A 13,921-nucleotide genomic window follows, 5' to 3' on the forward strand; every position below is an offset into this window, starting at 1 on the left:
AGTGAAATGTTCATCTTCACAGCAATTTTCAACCCCAAACATTCAGACCAAGAAACAAAGCCTGGTCACATGGCATCTCAGCTTGAATCTGACGGATTTTCTAGTGGATCAAAAAATCTATATAATCAGAGCTTTAGTGTACCACATTATTGAAGATTAACATTGTTTTTTTTTTTATTAATTTTGCATTTAAGAATTATTCAGTCTTTTCTTGTTCATAATTGTAAATATGGAGCTTTGGACATCAATGTCCAGCCAAAAGACATTTCACTCATGTAAAAAGTAGACAATTTACAGTTTTCATCTTTTGAATTCTGATGATTGTATGTTGACTGGCTCCAGCTAAGAGGTGCTAGGAGTGTGTGTGTGTGTGTCTGTGTGTGTGTGTGTCTGTGTGTGTGTGTGTCTGTGTCTGTGTCTGTGTGTGTGTGTGTGCGTGTGTGTGTGTGTGTGTGTGTGTGTGTGTGTGTGTGTGTGTGTGTGTGTGTGTGTGTGTGTGTGTGTCGAAGCCTCTTGCTCAGTGGGTGAGATGTTTGTTCTGGGTGTCTGTTCATTTATGGGTGTAGAGGCTGACCTGCTGAAAGCTGATATAACTCTTGTTACTTTATCTGTCTATCCATCACACTCCATCTCCACACAGTTCAGCTACGCACGGCTAGCCTTTCTTGCATGTACTGAATACATGACATTATATATCTGTCTGAATACAAGTGTAATGCTTTATTTGCTCCTGTGTCATAGCTCATTTATACTCTTTACAGTATTTAAAAAATGTCAATGTAATTTTTTTTTAAGTCATTAAGTCAATTTTAAGATATTTTCAATAAAGAAAGTGTAAAACATTTTCTTATGTAAATTGTAGAGAAATATTTTAAATACAAACATTTCTGTGTAAATCATTCTTAAAACGACTCTTAATTATTTATGAGAAATTTGTTCTTGTATTACTTCTGTTTTGTATTATCCTTCATGAATCACAGTGTTTTGTTTTCCATTCTGTGCTCTTTCCTCTTTTCCTCTTCTTTTAAATAATGTCTTTATATTTTACGATTGTCCTTGACCTTGATGTCAGCTCATATCTCACCCTAAAATCAAAAAAAAAAAAAAAATTACATTTAAAAATTTATATTTTTTCTTTGTATTTGAGGCTTAAATATGACCCAAGACTCACATGTTTTCAGGGTAGCCAAATGCCAGTGTTTTCAGTGACAAATTGTGGGTAGCTGTTTTAAAATGTCAATTTAATAAACTAGTCATTATCACTGACCTGTGTTTGAGTTATTTGAAGTTTATTGTTATGTTAAATAGCCTTTGTGCTGTATAGAATTGCTCAGTCCTTTTTTTTCTCTCTGACACTTCATTCTTTTGCTGCAATGTTTCTATTGTCTTCTGCCAAGTAGATTAAAAGAGGGAGAGAATGGAAGGAGAACAGGGTTTGCTGAATACACGGGTGAGTCAGCAGCTGAGAGAGAAAGTAAATGTATTCTAGCTGTATGAGGAGAAAGAGAGGGGGGGGGGGAGTGTGTGTGTGTGTGTGTGTGTGAGAGAGATTTTAATGTGTTGTTCTTGCAATTCAAGACACCACATGGGCCCTCGCTGCACTGTGGACCAAGGGCATCTTTGTTGGAGCAAGAAAGATGAGATTTTTTGTGTAAATAGTTTTTACATACATTGTTGCATGATTTTGTGATTTGATCGATTGTTTTAGATCATTTCCATTTGTGTCAATCGCCATCTTTCATTTATATAAATAATATACAAAAATTAAACTTTTGTCAAACAGCTTTATCAAATTTGCAACACTTCTTTTTCCTGAAAACCATAACATTTGCTGAATTTCTGTGTAAGTAAAATAAATAGTCAAATATCTGTCAATTGTTAATTAAATCATCCTGAACAAATTTCTGTATAAATCATTCATACATAAATTGTTTGAGTGATTTGACAGGTTTTTGTTTATTTGTTTACACAGAAATAGCAGAATTCCTGTGTAAATTATTATTATTATTTGTCATAAATTTGTTCAATTTAAGCAGTAGTTTTGCGTAAAATTGTTTAATTGGATGCAACCATTACTTTTTCTGGTTTTAAAATTAATTTATAGCTGTGTGTGTGTGTGTGTGTTGTTCTTGTAGGAGATGACGCAGGGCTCTTGCAGCATTGAGGACACTCCTGCCAAAGGCGTCGCCGTGGGAACGAGAAAGACCGAGTGAGCGCGTTTTTAGCGCAGTCAGCACTAAAGTCCCTCACTCTTGTTCCCCGGACCGGACGGAGAGTGCGAGCGTGCGCCATGCGTCTCTGAACTCTAGCGCCAGCATGCAGAACATTTCTGAGGAGTGGAGAGATCCCGCGTCCCGGGATGGTGAAGGACACGGGGACGGAGCGCAGGGGAAGCCGCACGCGGACGCGGAGCGCGAGACGCTGATGATGGAGCTCACGCGCCTGGTGCAGAAGAGTGTGAGAGAGAGCAGCTGGTGGGAGAGGAGAGGAATAGACTGCAGCATCCTCACCGCAGCCTTCATCAGTTTACCGGCAGGTACACTCACTTTGACCACTGTTTCATTATCGACACAAAAAAACTGACTAGACACAGTCTCTTTGGGAGAATCTCGAAACAAATCAAATATACTCAAAATAACTCCTACTTCGAGTCTGTTGTGTAGCTTACATTTTAAATTCAAATTACCCACATTATCTTTTTACAATTTTCATTAGTGTATAATACACACACACACACACACACACACACATACATATATAAGGCTTTAAAATATAATTCCAATTTAATTTCCTTTATTTTTTCATTCATGTCTGGGGTGAAACATTTTTGAAATAGTTTACATGCATAAATTTACAAATAATGAAAAGAAATGTAAAGTATTTAAGTAGAAATACTGAAGTAGTATTTTCTAGCAACAACAACAACAAAAAAAGAAATTAAATAAAAAATCCAATAATCTGTTTTGCATAATATTTTATATTGATATATTTATTTATTAATGATATAGGCAACATAAACGTTTATGTGTGTGCGGAAATTACTATTAACAACTGAATACAAATTTGAAACTTGCTTTAGCTAGAAAATATTAGCATTTTGATTTAAGTTGTGAGTGTTTTCATTCCAACACATACTTGTGTGTACTTCAGTCTGTATGAGTGTGTAAAGGTGTGTAATGTACTAATGGAGAGTTTTGGATAATGTGCATTTAAACAAATTGTTGACTTATTAAGTCACGCAGTCCAGGGGTGTGACTGTGTGTCAGCCGGTTATTGGGTGAAACTTTGCTTTAACACTGACGCAAAAAAAACAACAACTTCAGTTTTGTGCCAAATGTTCTTTGACTTTCAATCCATACAAATCAGCTTCTGTATATAGTAAAGCTTTTTAAGCTTTCAGACACGGCTACAGTTAAAGGGACAGTTCATCCAAAAAAAAGATGTCATATTTAGTCACTTGTTTCAAACCTTTAGGAATTTATTTCTTCTGCTAAAAACAAAAGAATGAAGGCCAGACAGTTGCTGAAACTCCCCCATCAGAAACTGTTTGGTTTACAACAATCTTAATAATATCATTTTTTTTTTTTTTTTTTTTTTTACCATTCAATAGAATAAAGAACATCACACAGGTTTGGAACAAGTGAGTAAATGATGCCAGAATCTTAATTTCTTAGTGAACTATCCCTTTAATATCCAAATTACCAAGGCTCCTATGGGGGTGGTTGTCATGGCGACCGGTTCGATCTGAGAGCTTCCCTCCCATTGGGCGGATCCAGTTTCCTGCAGCACTCACGCCACTGACTCGTCTTTCAGAGAGAAGCCAGTGATGGAGGTCAAAACTGCTAAATAATTCGAAAAAATATATAATTTCGTGCTGTATTGCACTCGCCAAAACAACAGGACATAGCATCATTTAATACTTAGCATCATCTTTTTGAAATTGTGTAGCATTTTCTCCAGTCTTTGGATGAAAGAAATATTTAAGAGCGCAAAAAAAGCTAAACAAATGACACCTAGATATTTTAAAAAGGCATGAACTACAGATACTTTGTTTTAATATGTTTTTATATAATTATGTGATTATAGTACTAGTTGCTTGTTAAGTTTAAGCTTACTTTTATTGTTTCCCATGAGAGAAAGTAGTTTACTGTATCACCAAACTATATCAGACATCACGAATAATACATTATGATACTCAAAAGCATTACATTAAATATAACCATGGGCTGATTAAACAGCTAAACAATCAGATAATCACACTCAAACTTTCCCCGTATGGAAGTATTGTTCTCCAGACATTTCCATCAAAATACCTCATTTAGTTTTAAAAAGACACCAAATGAAACATGAATTCAAAGTGACTTACATGTATTTACTTAGCAGATGCCAAAATTCACTGTATTCACTGTGAAAAATATTCAATGAATGCAAAACTTTTACTTTATTTAAGAAATATCAAATCTACCTTTAGGGGGCGTTTATGCGACACACTTTTCAACTAAAATGTTTTTAAAACTGTATGTGTGTTTTGAAAATGGGTTTCAAAGTGCACGTTTTCTTTTAAAAACGTACACTTTGTTATCATCCGTTATCATCTCCATGTAATCTCTGAAAACGTAAATTTTAAAAATACTTTATATTTTTTTTACAAAGTGACATCACCATCAACTGGCCTTTTTAGTACCATCGTTGTCATATAAACGTCCCTTTAATGTAAAAGTTTACTGGAGCATGCTTTACAAGAAAAAACTACTTCAGTCTTTCTACATCAAAATTTCAGTTTCATTCAATGTGCTACTTGATATTTATCTGTAATTAATTGTGAAATTTAGCAATTTCTGACTAAAAATCATTTCTACCTCAATTTTTTATAGTGTTTTCTCAACTCATTTCTAAACCTGTTAATACATAAAGCAAGCATTTTGTGTCATAGCTTTGATTATGGATCATAAATGTCATGTAGATGTCCCTGCGCTGTTACACTGATGTTCTTGTGTTTGCAGGGTTCCTGTTGTTGGGTTCGTCTCAGCCGCTGTATTTCCTGTTGGGTCTGCTGATAATGGGCATTGCTCACGCTGTCATCACCGTTAAAGGGACACATCTGTCCAGTCACGGCGCGCTCAGCGAGTCTCCGGCCTGGACCGACTTCTGGGCCGTCTTCTTCATCGAAGTGAGATTTGCTGGCGATGTGAAATCATTAAACATTGCAAATCTATTGTTACAAAGTAGTAAAATAATATACTTATTACATGAAAAAGCACCAAAAGAACCATGGTTTTGCCATTTCTGAGTCTTGATACTGCCACAGTACTTTCCATTTTTACATTAATTTAATTTTAGTCTCCATTTTTACTTTAATTCCATGTGTTTTGGGTCATCAGGAGTTTTTGTACTGATGTTTAAAGCAGAGTGTGTTTCACAGCATTCTCTCTGTAATATGAAAATGCAATGGAAAGAATTTAGCTGATAAAGTCTTCATTAATTAACTTCATGGATAAAGAGGATTGAGGTTCATTTACAGTTTCCATCCTCTCAAGAATGCAAGAGTCATATTGTTGATCATATTCTATGGTAACAGTCTGAACACACAAACACAGTGGGCCCCCAAAGAGTTATTCAACTTTATAATTGTATAAGCAGTTTTTATTGCAAATTATGTTAGCACAACAGTTTCAGTCAAATTAATTGGATTTTCTTTGTATATCTTAAATTATCTTTAATGCTTTAACGACAACAGTGCTGGAGCTATGAATGAAAAAAGCATCTTGCAAAAAGCAAGAACATCTGACCTATATTTAATTTCCCATTAAATCATTTACATTATTAAATATTTTAATTTGTTTACTTTTCACTGTTTTGCTATTTACTATTTAAAATGTTCAATATTTATTATTTTTTAATTATTTTAATGCCACTTTAATTATATTCAATTGCAAAAGATATTTATTGATAAAGATGTCACTATATATATAGATATATATATATATATATAGTAAATCATGTAATGTAAATATTAAAATCTAAATATTTAATAATATAAATATTAAAAATAATTTAATTAGTATTTTAATTCAATGATTGAATATTTAAATTAAAAAAAGATCTAAAGATCAGCTTGAGCTTCAGTGGAAGCAGGAACATTTGACCGTCTGTACAAAGAGTCTGGTACTTACAGTTGAATGAGTTCACAGTTCTCTATTTTACATCATCTTTTCTTTGTTTTAAATGCTTCAAAATCCACAAACTCTCAAATGAGGGTAGATGTTGATGAAATGCGGTGTCTTTTGTACCCCTGCATGCATCGTATGACTGCTGCTCCTCTCTGGTGTTTCTCAGGTGTGCGGCTCGTTCTCAGCGCGGGCCGGTGTTCATGCTCACGTCAAGATGCATCACGCTCACACTAATGTCATCGGTCTGGGAGACTCCAGCACCTGGAAAATCCCCTTCCTTCCTCGATCCATCTACCTGTTCATCGCGCCGCTGGCCGTCCCCATCATCACACCCATCGTTGCCATCGGTGAGGCCCTTTTTTTGCTTTGGACACCACATCAACCGAGTTCATTTAGCTCTGAGCTGATGTACATTTACATAAATTTACATTTGACTGTTGAGTGTATTCGCTGATACTAGCTTCATCATCAGTGAAACATATTCTCTCATGTGTTTCAGGTCAGCTGAAGGGTCAGTCTCCGTTCCAGATTGTGCGCACCGTCCTGTGTGTGTGTCTGGGGTTTTTCTCTCAGTATTACCTGCTCAGGTGTGTGTCAGGACTCTCATGCAGCTCTGCTCTGGTGGTCATGCTTCTGTGCAGAGCCATGTTCTCCCTGCCGTACATACACGTTAACATATTTCAGGTGAGATATACATCATAGAAAAATGCTAGATGCATTTTAATATATGACTATGATATATGTTTTTTGGTTGTGCACCTGATTTTGATATTTTTTTGGAATTGCATGCTTTCTACAATTGCTTTAGACAATTGTGTCACACAACACTAGCACAACTGTTTTTGTATGTTCAGTTGTTTTTGCATGCTCAGAAAATTTAATTAAATTATTTACACCAATTATATAAAAAATTTAGTAGTCTATGGCTGTTTTGACTTTCTCAGTAAATATAAATTATATATTTTATACCACTTATAAGCAGAAATCTGTAGTTGTTTTTGCATGCTCAGAAAATTAAATCGAGAATATCACTTGATATACATATGAAAATATTGGTCTTTTACATGCTGTAGTTGTTTTTACATGCTCTAAAAATATAAAAGTAATTATTTACACTACTTATCGTCAGAAAATATAAAACAGTTGTTTGCATGATCAGAAAATATACATTTACACTACTTATCTTTAGAAAATTAATTAGTAATTTGTGCATGTTCAGAAAGTGAAAACTAAATTGTTTATATGACATCTTCAGAAAATCTAAGAATAAATAATTCCAATTGGCTTTGCATTACTTTTTTTTTTTTTTTTTTTTTTTTTTTTTTTTTTTTGAATTATCAGAAAATATAAAGTATTGTAAATATAGTAGTTTTTTGACTGTTATAGTGTTTTTTGCATGCTCGGAAAATATAAACTAAAGGATCTATTCCACTTTTCACTAAACATAAAAACAGTTGGTTTTGCATGCTATGGTTGCTCATATTTACACTGCTTGTCTACAGAAAATATAAAAACTGTTAAGTTAAGGTACAGTGGTGATAGTTAAAAGACTGTTAGTATTGCATTGATCCTGACTTTTAACAGAGCACCACACAGTCCACTAACAAACTCTCTGGCCGTACAGTAACACTTCAGAACTACATTATTCTGTCGTCTCTCTAAGGCTCATAAGAGTAATCATTCTGAGTGTGAACGTTCGAAGCTATTCAGTCTGCATCAATCCATCCCTGTCTGTGTGTGTCTCTCCATCGTTTCCCGCGAGACCTGCTCAATGCGGCTTTGTTCTCCTCTGCTGCTCGCGGAGGTTCACAGGGTTCGTTTGTAGAAAAACATAAAACGGCGGAGAACAATTCACGCATGATTTTCCCAGGCAGAGCTAAGGGAGAATGTACTCTTGTATTGTGCTGATCCTCTGAGGTATTTTGGTTTGGTTTAAAGGGCAGCCGTCGGCTCTGAGACCCACAGCGATGTGTGAGACCTTTGTTTAGGAGTGAATGCTGTGTAGCTCTGTTCATAGTTGCAGTGTGTTACAGTATGTGTGTGTGATAAATGCTTGGATGTGCTATTGTCTTGTGTGTTTACATCAGTTTTGTCTAGTTTGGGCTCCTGTGGTGTCAGTAGGATCTTTTTGAGCCCTGAACATGTTTGGTTTCTGTGTTTCCCCTTATGCAGCACATCGGCCTGGCAATGTTTTCTGCCTCTCAGCGTCCCAAACGCATCTTCCAGATGACACACGGAGTCCTGAACCTTCCCCGAAACCCACTGCTGGACTGGACCTTCGGCCATTCCCTCATCAGCTGCCACGTGGAGCATCACCTCTTCCCATTCCTGTCTGACAACATGTGCCTGAAGGTTCATACTGACAGCCACAGCTTCTATTCACATGGAACAAAGTGTTTCTCAAACTGCAGTATATGTATAAAAAAAGAAAAAAAAATATTACATTTATAAATTAACTTATTTTAATTGTTTTTGATTAATTTATTATTTAATATTTAATATTTATATTTTTATAAATGTTTATGCTGCATTTTAATTTAATAATGCAATGTGCAGGCAGGACAAGTGGAAACACAAGGGATATATATTTACAGCTTAAAGAGATAAGACACACCTGACAAAAATCAAGAGGAACCAATAAACAAACAGACTACAAACAAGGCACAGGAAACACTTCAACATAAAAGTCCAGGCAAGACATAGGGAACATGTAATAAGTTATTTAAATTAATCATTTATAAGATATAATTATAATAGTATATAAAATGTATATTTATTTATATAATATAAATAATATATTACATATACAATATTACATTTTTAAATAATGTAAATAATTGAATATTTAAAATAATTGTAAATAATTTATTAAATTAACTTAAAATGCAACCTTAACATATTAAGTATAAATAGAACTCACAAAAGAAATAATTAAATTAATAACTTCAACATTAGTCAAACAAGATTAATTAAAATTAATGGATAAGGACATGTCTTTATATATATATATATATATATATATATATATATATATATATATATATATATATATATATATATATATATATATATATATATATATATATATATATATGTATATATATATATATGCAAGTAAAAAATCTGTTTAATTTACACGTTATTGATAACTTAATATTTAGATTAAAATGCAGAATAAAAAAGGGAAAAAAGTATAATCATTTAAAACAATAAATCATTGCATTTGTTTCAATAAAATTAACATGCAGCATTAACAAATCAAGTAGCATTATGATTATCAAAAATGAATATATTAATGAACTAATATTAATCTAGATTAATTAAAATAATCTAATATGTGTAATAATATGTGTAATAAATATGTATAAGTAAAAATTACTTTAATGTAAAAAGATTATTTAAAATATTAAAATAATTTAAATTGAAATGCAGGATAAATATAGTATTAATATTAACAATACAATTCACAAAAATGAATAAATTAATGAATCAACATTATTCAAACAAAAATAATTTTAAATAATAAGCAAATTGATAAAGATATGCCAAATTAATATATCTACTAGTAAATGAATGTTAATAATGGATATGCATGTGTTAATCGTCTCAGGTGAAGCCTATAGTGTCTCGGTATCTGAAGGAGAAGAAGTTGCCGTATCTGGAGGACGGTTATGTCTCCCGTCTGCGTCTGTTCTTCCACAAATATCAGGAGCTGATGGTGTTTGCGCCACCCATCACTGAACTGGTGGGAATACAGTGACGGAGAAAGAGGATGATGATGATGATGATGGGATGAAGAGCAGAAGATGAGAAGATTGACACTGACATGATGGCTGGTGCATGAAGGCATTGGAATTAAAGTAAACTTGAAACTTGGCTCACAATTCATTTTACTTGCATAATATGATGCATTACTGAAAGAAGCAGGGTATTTGACAAGAATAAAAATGTAGGATGAGTACTTTAAGCCCTGGATGACATTTTGACGAAGGATAAAGAAGTTAAATATTTGTTAGTTCAGAATGATATGTGCTGTTGAAGGACCAGGAATGTGCATTAAGAAACAGGATCGAATCTGAATTAATCTCGTCTTTATAACAAGCAATGCTGTGCATAGAAAGCATCTTTTCATTTAAAACAAAATGCATTCAAATATTCTTAAAAGGAGGATTTCCTTCACATTGATTTTTAAGCAGTGCTTCCTATTCACTTCGCTAAATGACATTATTGAATGTAAAGATCATTGCCTAATGCACTAACTTCGGATCAGTGTTAATACAGCACTGCAGCGCTCATCATTCACGACCTCTGACCCCAGATCAGCTCCCAGCTTCAATAGACTAAAAAGATGCATACAACTTTACCTAATCTACACAGGACACGCTTTGACTTTGTTCCAAAGTTTAGTGAGCTGCCTTTGCTGTCTCTTAAAGGGACAGTTCACCTAAAAATTACAATTCTGTAATTTACTCACACTCAAGTTGATCCGAACCGGTATGAATTCCTTTCACCTGCTGAAAACACACACACACACACACACACACACACACAAAAGATATTTAAAGAAGGTTTGTAATCAAATAGTTGACGGTAGCCATTGACTTCCATAGTAATATTTATGGAAGTCAGTGGGTACCAATCACTGTTTGTTGTTGTGCTCAGTTGAAGAAAGAGAATGAGTAAGTGATAGAATTGTCATTTTTGGTTGAACTTGGATTAGACTCATTTTGTTAAGCCACAACTCATCTTACAAATAGTGGTACACACAGAAGACAATCGATTCCAATAGAGTTTGCAATGCATTATGGGAATGCCTTTAAGATTTTGACCAAATGAAAGTATCTTGAAGGTAGCATCTTTATTAAGATGTCTTAAATGCTAGATACGCAGCTCGCTGGGGTTCGGAACATAGTTTTTGTGTAGATTGAAACAAATAGGACTTTTTATTATTATTACGGCAGACATTTTTGAATTTGCTAACAACAATCCTATTATTTGAGTACAATATTAATACAGCACACAGTAGAGATAGGTACATGTAACTGTAATGAACATGAGAAATTCATTTATTTGACTCGAATATAATAATATTCACCGTATACAGTTGTACTTATGCACTGATTTGTTTATGATTCAGTGATTTTTACCAGAATCAGTCGCCTTTGACTTGCTTCCACTGTATGTTGCAAGAGAATGTTGCTCTCCTCTTTTATTTGAAATGAAGATAATACTTTAATTATACTGACCAAATAAATTTAAATACATATTCAACTGTTTTGATGTAGTGCTACTGTACATTTATTCGGCAAGATTTTTATACAATACAAGGCTATTTATGACTTCAAACGACTTGGAATTTAGTACACAATTCATATAGATGCTTTTCTTTATACACATAAACATTACATTAAATGAAACACATGAATATAAACACGCATATAATTCAATATTAACAAAATCCACTATTTCCATTTAAATTTTTCTAGATTCTTTTTTTTCTCCACTCCTTTTAATAATTACATTCAAGTTTCTTAATTATAAAGCATGTCTAATGAATTAAAATCATGAAATTTATACATTTTCACATCAATTTAATAAAAGTTTAACAAAAAGTACATATGAAATGTTTTATTTTTTATAACCGTAATTTTTATTGTTACCAAATTTAGTTTTAGCACGCTTAAAACAACTTAATATATATATATTTTTTATTTTATTTTTATTTATTTTTTTCAAATCAAGGCATGAATTTATTTTTTATCAAATCAAGGCATGAAACATTCATTTAATTTATCTTTTAATTACTGACAATGAAGCAAACCTTTGTGGCAAACAAAGAGGATTTACTAATAAATTAAAATATGGAAGAAATTTTGTTTGATTAATCCTTAAAAAAATTAATTTTCATTTTCATTTTAGTAGTAGTAGTAGGCTATGAAGATTCTACTGAAAAATAGAGTTTCAAAACTGGACTTTTATTTTGACGGGTTGCTTTGAATAACTTTACAGTTCTGTGCATGTGATATGATGCTTTTGCTCAAATTAAACGGTCAAATGCTCATGAAATTACTCTCAGAGCAGTTCTGGAGATGTTCTTCATGTGTTTAAATCCTCATTTAGTGAGACGGTATCGCAAGCATAATTCAGCGTTAAAGATCTTGGTAGCTGTGAGGAGTGGAGCAGGGCCGAGAGTCGTGGGACAGAGTGAGGCCAGTGGAGTGATTGGGAAATGAGCGACACCTGCTCCACTCACTGGTCTCGCGTCCCACGGAAGAGGAATGACAACAGTGAAGGACGAGAGAGGACCAGGCCTGGACTTTATTTTGTGTTTGGTTTTTATTTGTGCACGACAGTCGTCCACGAGGGGCTGTCACGCTGTTTGTGATTATTTTGTCATTTCATTTTGAATGTCCACTGGTTCCCGCCTCTTTTTCCGTGTCTGTGAAGTTTGTATATTGTTACACTGGTGCGAAACCCGGGAGGAAGGAGGGACGCGCTGACGAAGATCCCTTGCCGCTGGGGTGAATCACCATCGAGCATGGCATAGCAGTCTGGCGCCGTACACGCTCAAGGCGGTGGGCTGGAGTGAGTTGCTGGAGACAGACGAGCTCACTGCCGGCCGCCCGCGATGTGGAGGGGTGGCTACCATCCTTGAGGGAGCGGAGGAGTCGGCTCCATTCGCCAGTGGGCCAGAGCATGCTGCCATCTGCCAAAAAGTGGGGAGGAACAGGGAACGGGGGACTCCTGCCGGCTGCCTAAAACTGGAGAAATGTCGTGCCATCATCCGAGGGCCTTTCCAGTGCCACTGCCAGGCACCACGGGGGAGTTCACACAGCTGGTGTAGGGCCGAGCTGCAGTGTGTCTGGGAACCGGAACACATTTTTATTTTATTTTATTTTTCTCCTCTCTCCCCTCTCTCGTCTCTGTCGCTCCTCATCCTTCCATCTCCTTTTCTCTTGCCTCATCTGTCCTACCCCCAGGTTCCCGCAGGTCACCCTGAGAGGTCCCCCTGGAGGGAGGGTAGTTGGAGTGCAGTCTCGTGGTTACCCCCGGCCTGCGAGGGGAGATTAGGGTATGTGACGAGTGGGGCGGGGCCGAGAAACGTGGGAAGAGAGTGAGGCCGGTGGAGTGATTGTGAAATGAGTGACACCTGCTCCACTCACCGGTCTTGATTCCCACGGAGAAGATCGGAAGGATACAAAAGAGGAACGACGACAGTGAAGGACATGAGAGGACCAGGCTTGGAGTTGTTTGTGGTTATTTTGTAATTAAAGTTACATTTTGAATTTTGAATTTGACTAAAGTGCTCAACTGTCATTGGCGAGCCAGTGGATAAGCCCTAGGACCCCAATCCTTACAAGGTGGTGCCAAAGGTGATGGCTCTTCCTGTGAAGTGATCTGTTGGTGGTGTGAGGATGTTGAACATTGAAAGTGACGTGACATACAGCCAAGTATGGTGACCCATAGTCAGAATTCATGATCTGCCTTTAACCCATCCAAAGTGAGGTGAACACACACCCGGAGCAGTGGGGAGCTGCATTTGTCCTGGGGCTCCTGGGGAATATAAACCTAACAGAGCACTCAGATCATTAAGATCGAGTCAGTTAGAAATACCAATGATTCACACAAGACAAGGGGAATCTGCTTTTAGTTATTATGCTGTCCACAGTTGGAATCAGCTTCCAGAAGAGATCAGATGTACTTAAACATAAGACACTTTTAAATCTAGACTCAAAACTCATCTGTTAGCT

General features: G+C 35.4%; 1 protein-coding gene across 1 annotated transcript; it reads left to right on the forward strand.

Moving 5' to 3' along the window:
• Nucleotides 1-2,142: 2,142 nt before the first annotated feature.
• On the forward strand, nucleotides 2,143-10,707 carry LOC113055823 (fatty acid desaturase 6-like). The gene is made up of 6 exons (XM_026222193.1): nucleotides 2,143-2,536; nucleotides 5,004-5,170; nucleotides 6,337-6,517; nucleotides 6,670-6,854; nucleotides 8,343-8,522; nucleotides 9,781-10,707. Exons 1-6 carry the CDS (start codon nucleotides 2,317-2,319, stop codon nucleotides 9,928-9,930), a joined length of 1,083 nt encoding a protein of 360 aa, XP_026077978.1. The 5' UTR covers nucleotides 2,143-2,316; the 3' UTR covers nucleotides 9,931-10,707.
• Nucleotides 10,708-13,921: the final 3,214 nt, after the last annotated feature.

This window comes from Carassius auratus, chromosome 37, assembly GCF_003368295.1.
Source record: "Carassius auratus strain Wakin chromosome 37, ASM336829v1, whole genome shotgun sequence".
Classification (NCBI taxonomy): domain Eukaryota; kingdom Metazoa; phylum Chordata; class Actinopteri; order Cypriniformes; family Cyprinidae; genus Carassius; species Carassius auratus.

Excerpts from the sequence above, each read along its gene's own strand:
- LOC113055823 (XM_026222193.1), top strand. The coding sequence starts at position 2,317 with ATGCAGAACATTTCTGAGGAGTGGAGAGATCCCGCGTCCCGGGATGGT. Across the intron at positions 6,518-6,669 it reads CACACCCATCGTTGCCATCG|GTCAGCTGAAGGGTCAGTCT; the intron begins GTGAGGCCCTTT and ends CATGTGTTTCAG. Across the intron at positions 6,855-8,342 it reads TACACGTTAACATATTTCAG|CACATCGGCCTGGCAATGTT; the intron begins GTGAGATATACA and ends CCCCTTATGCAG.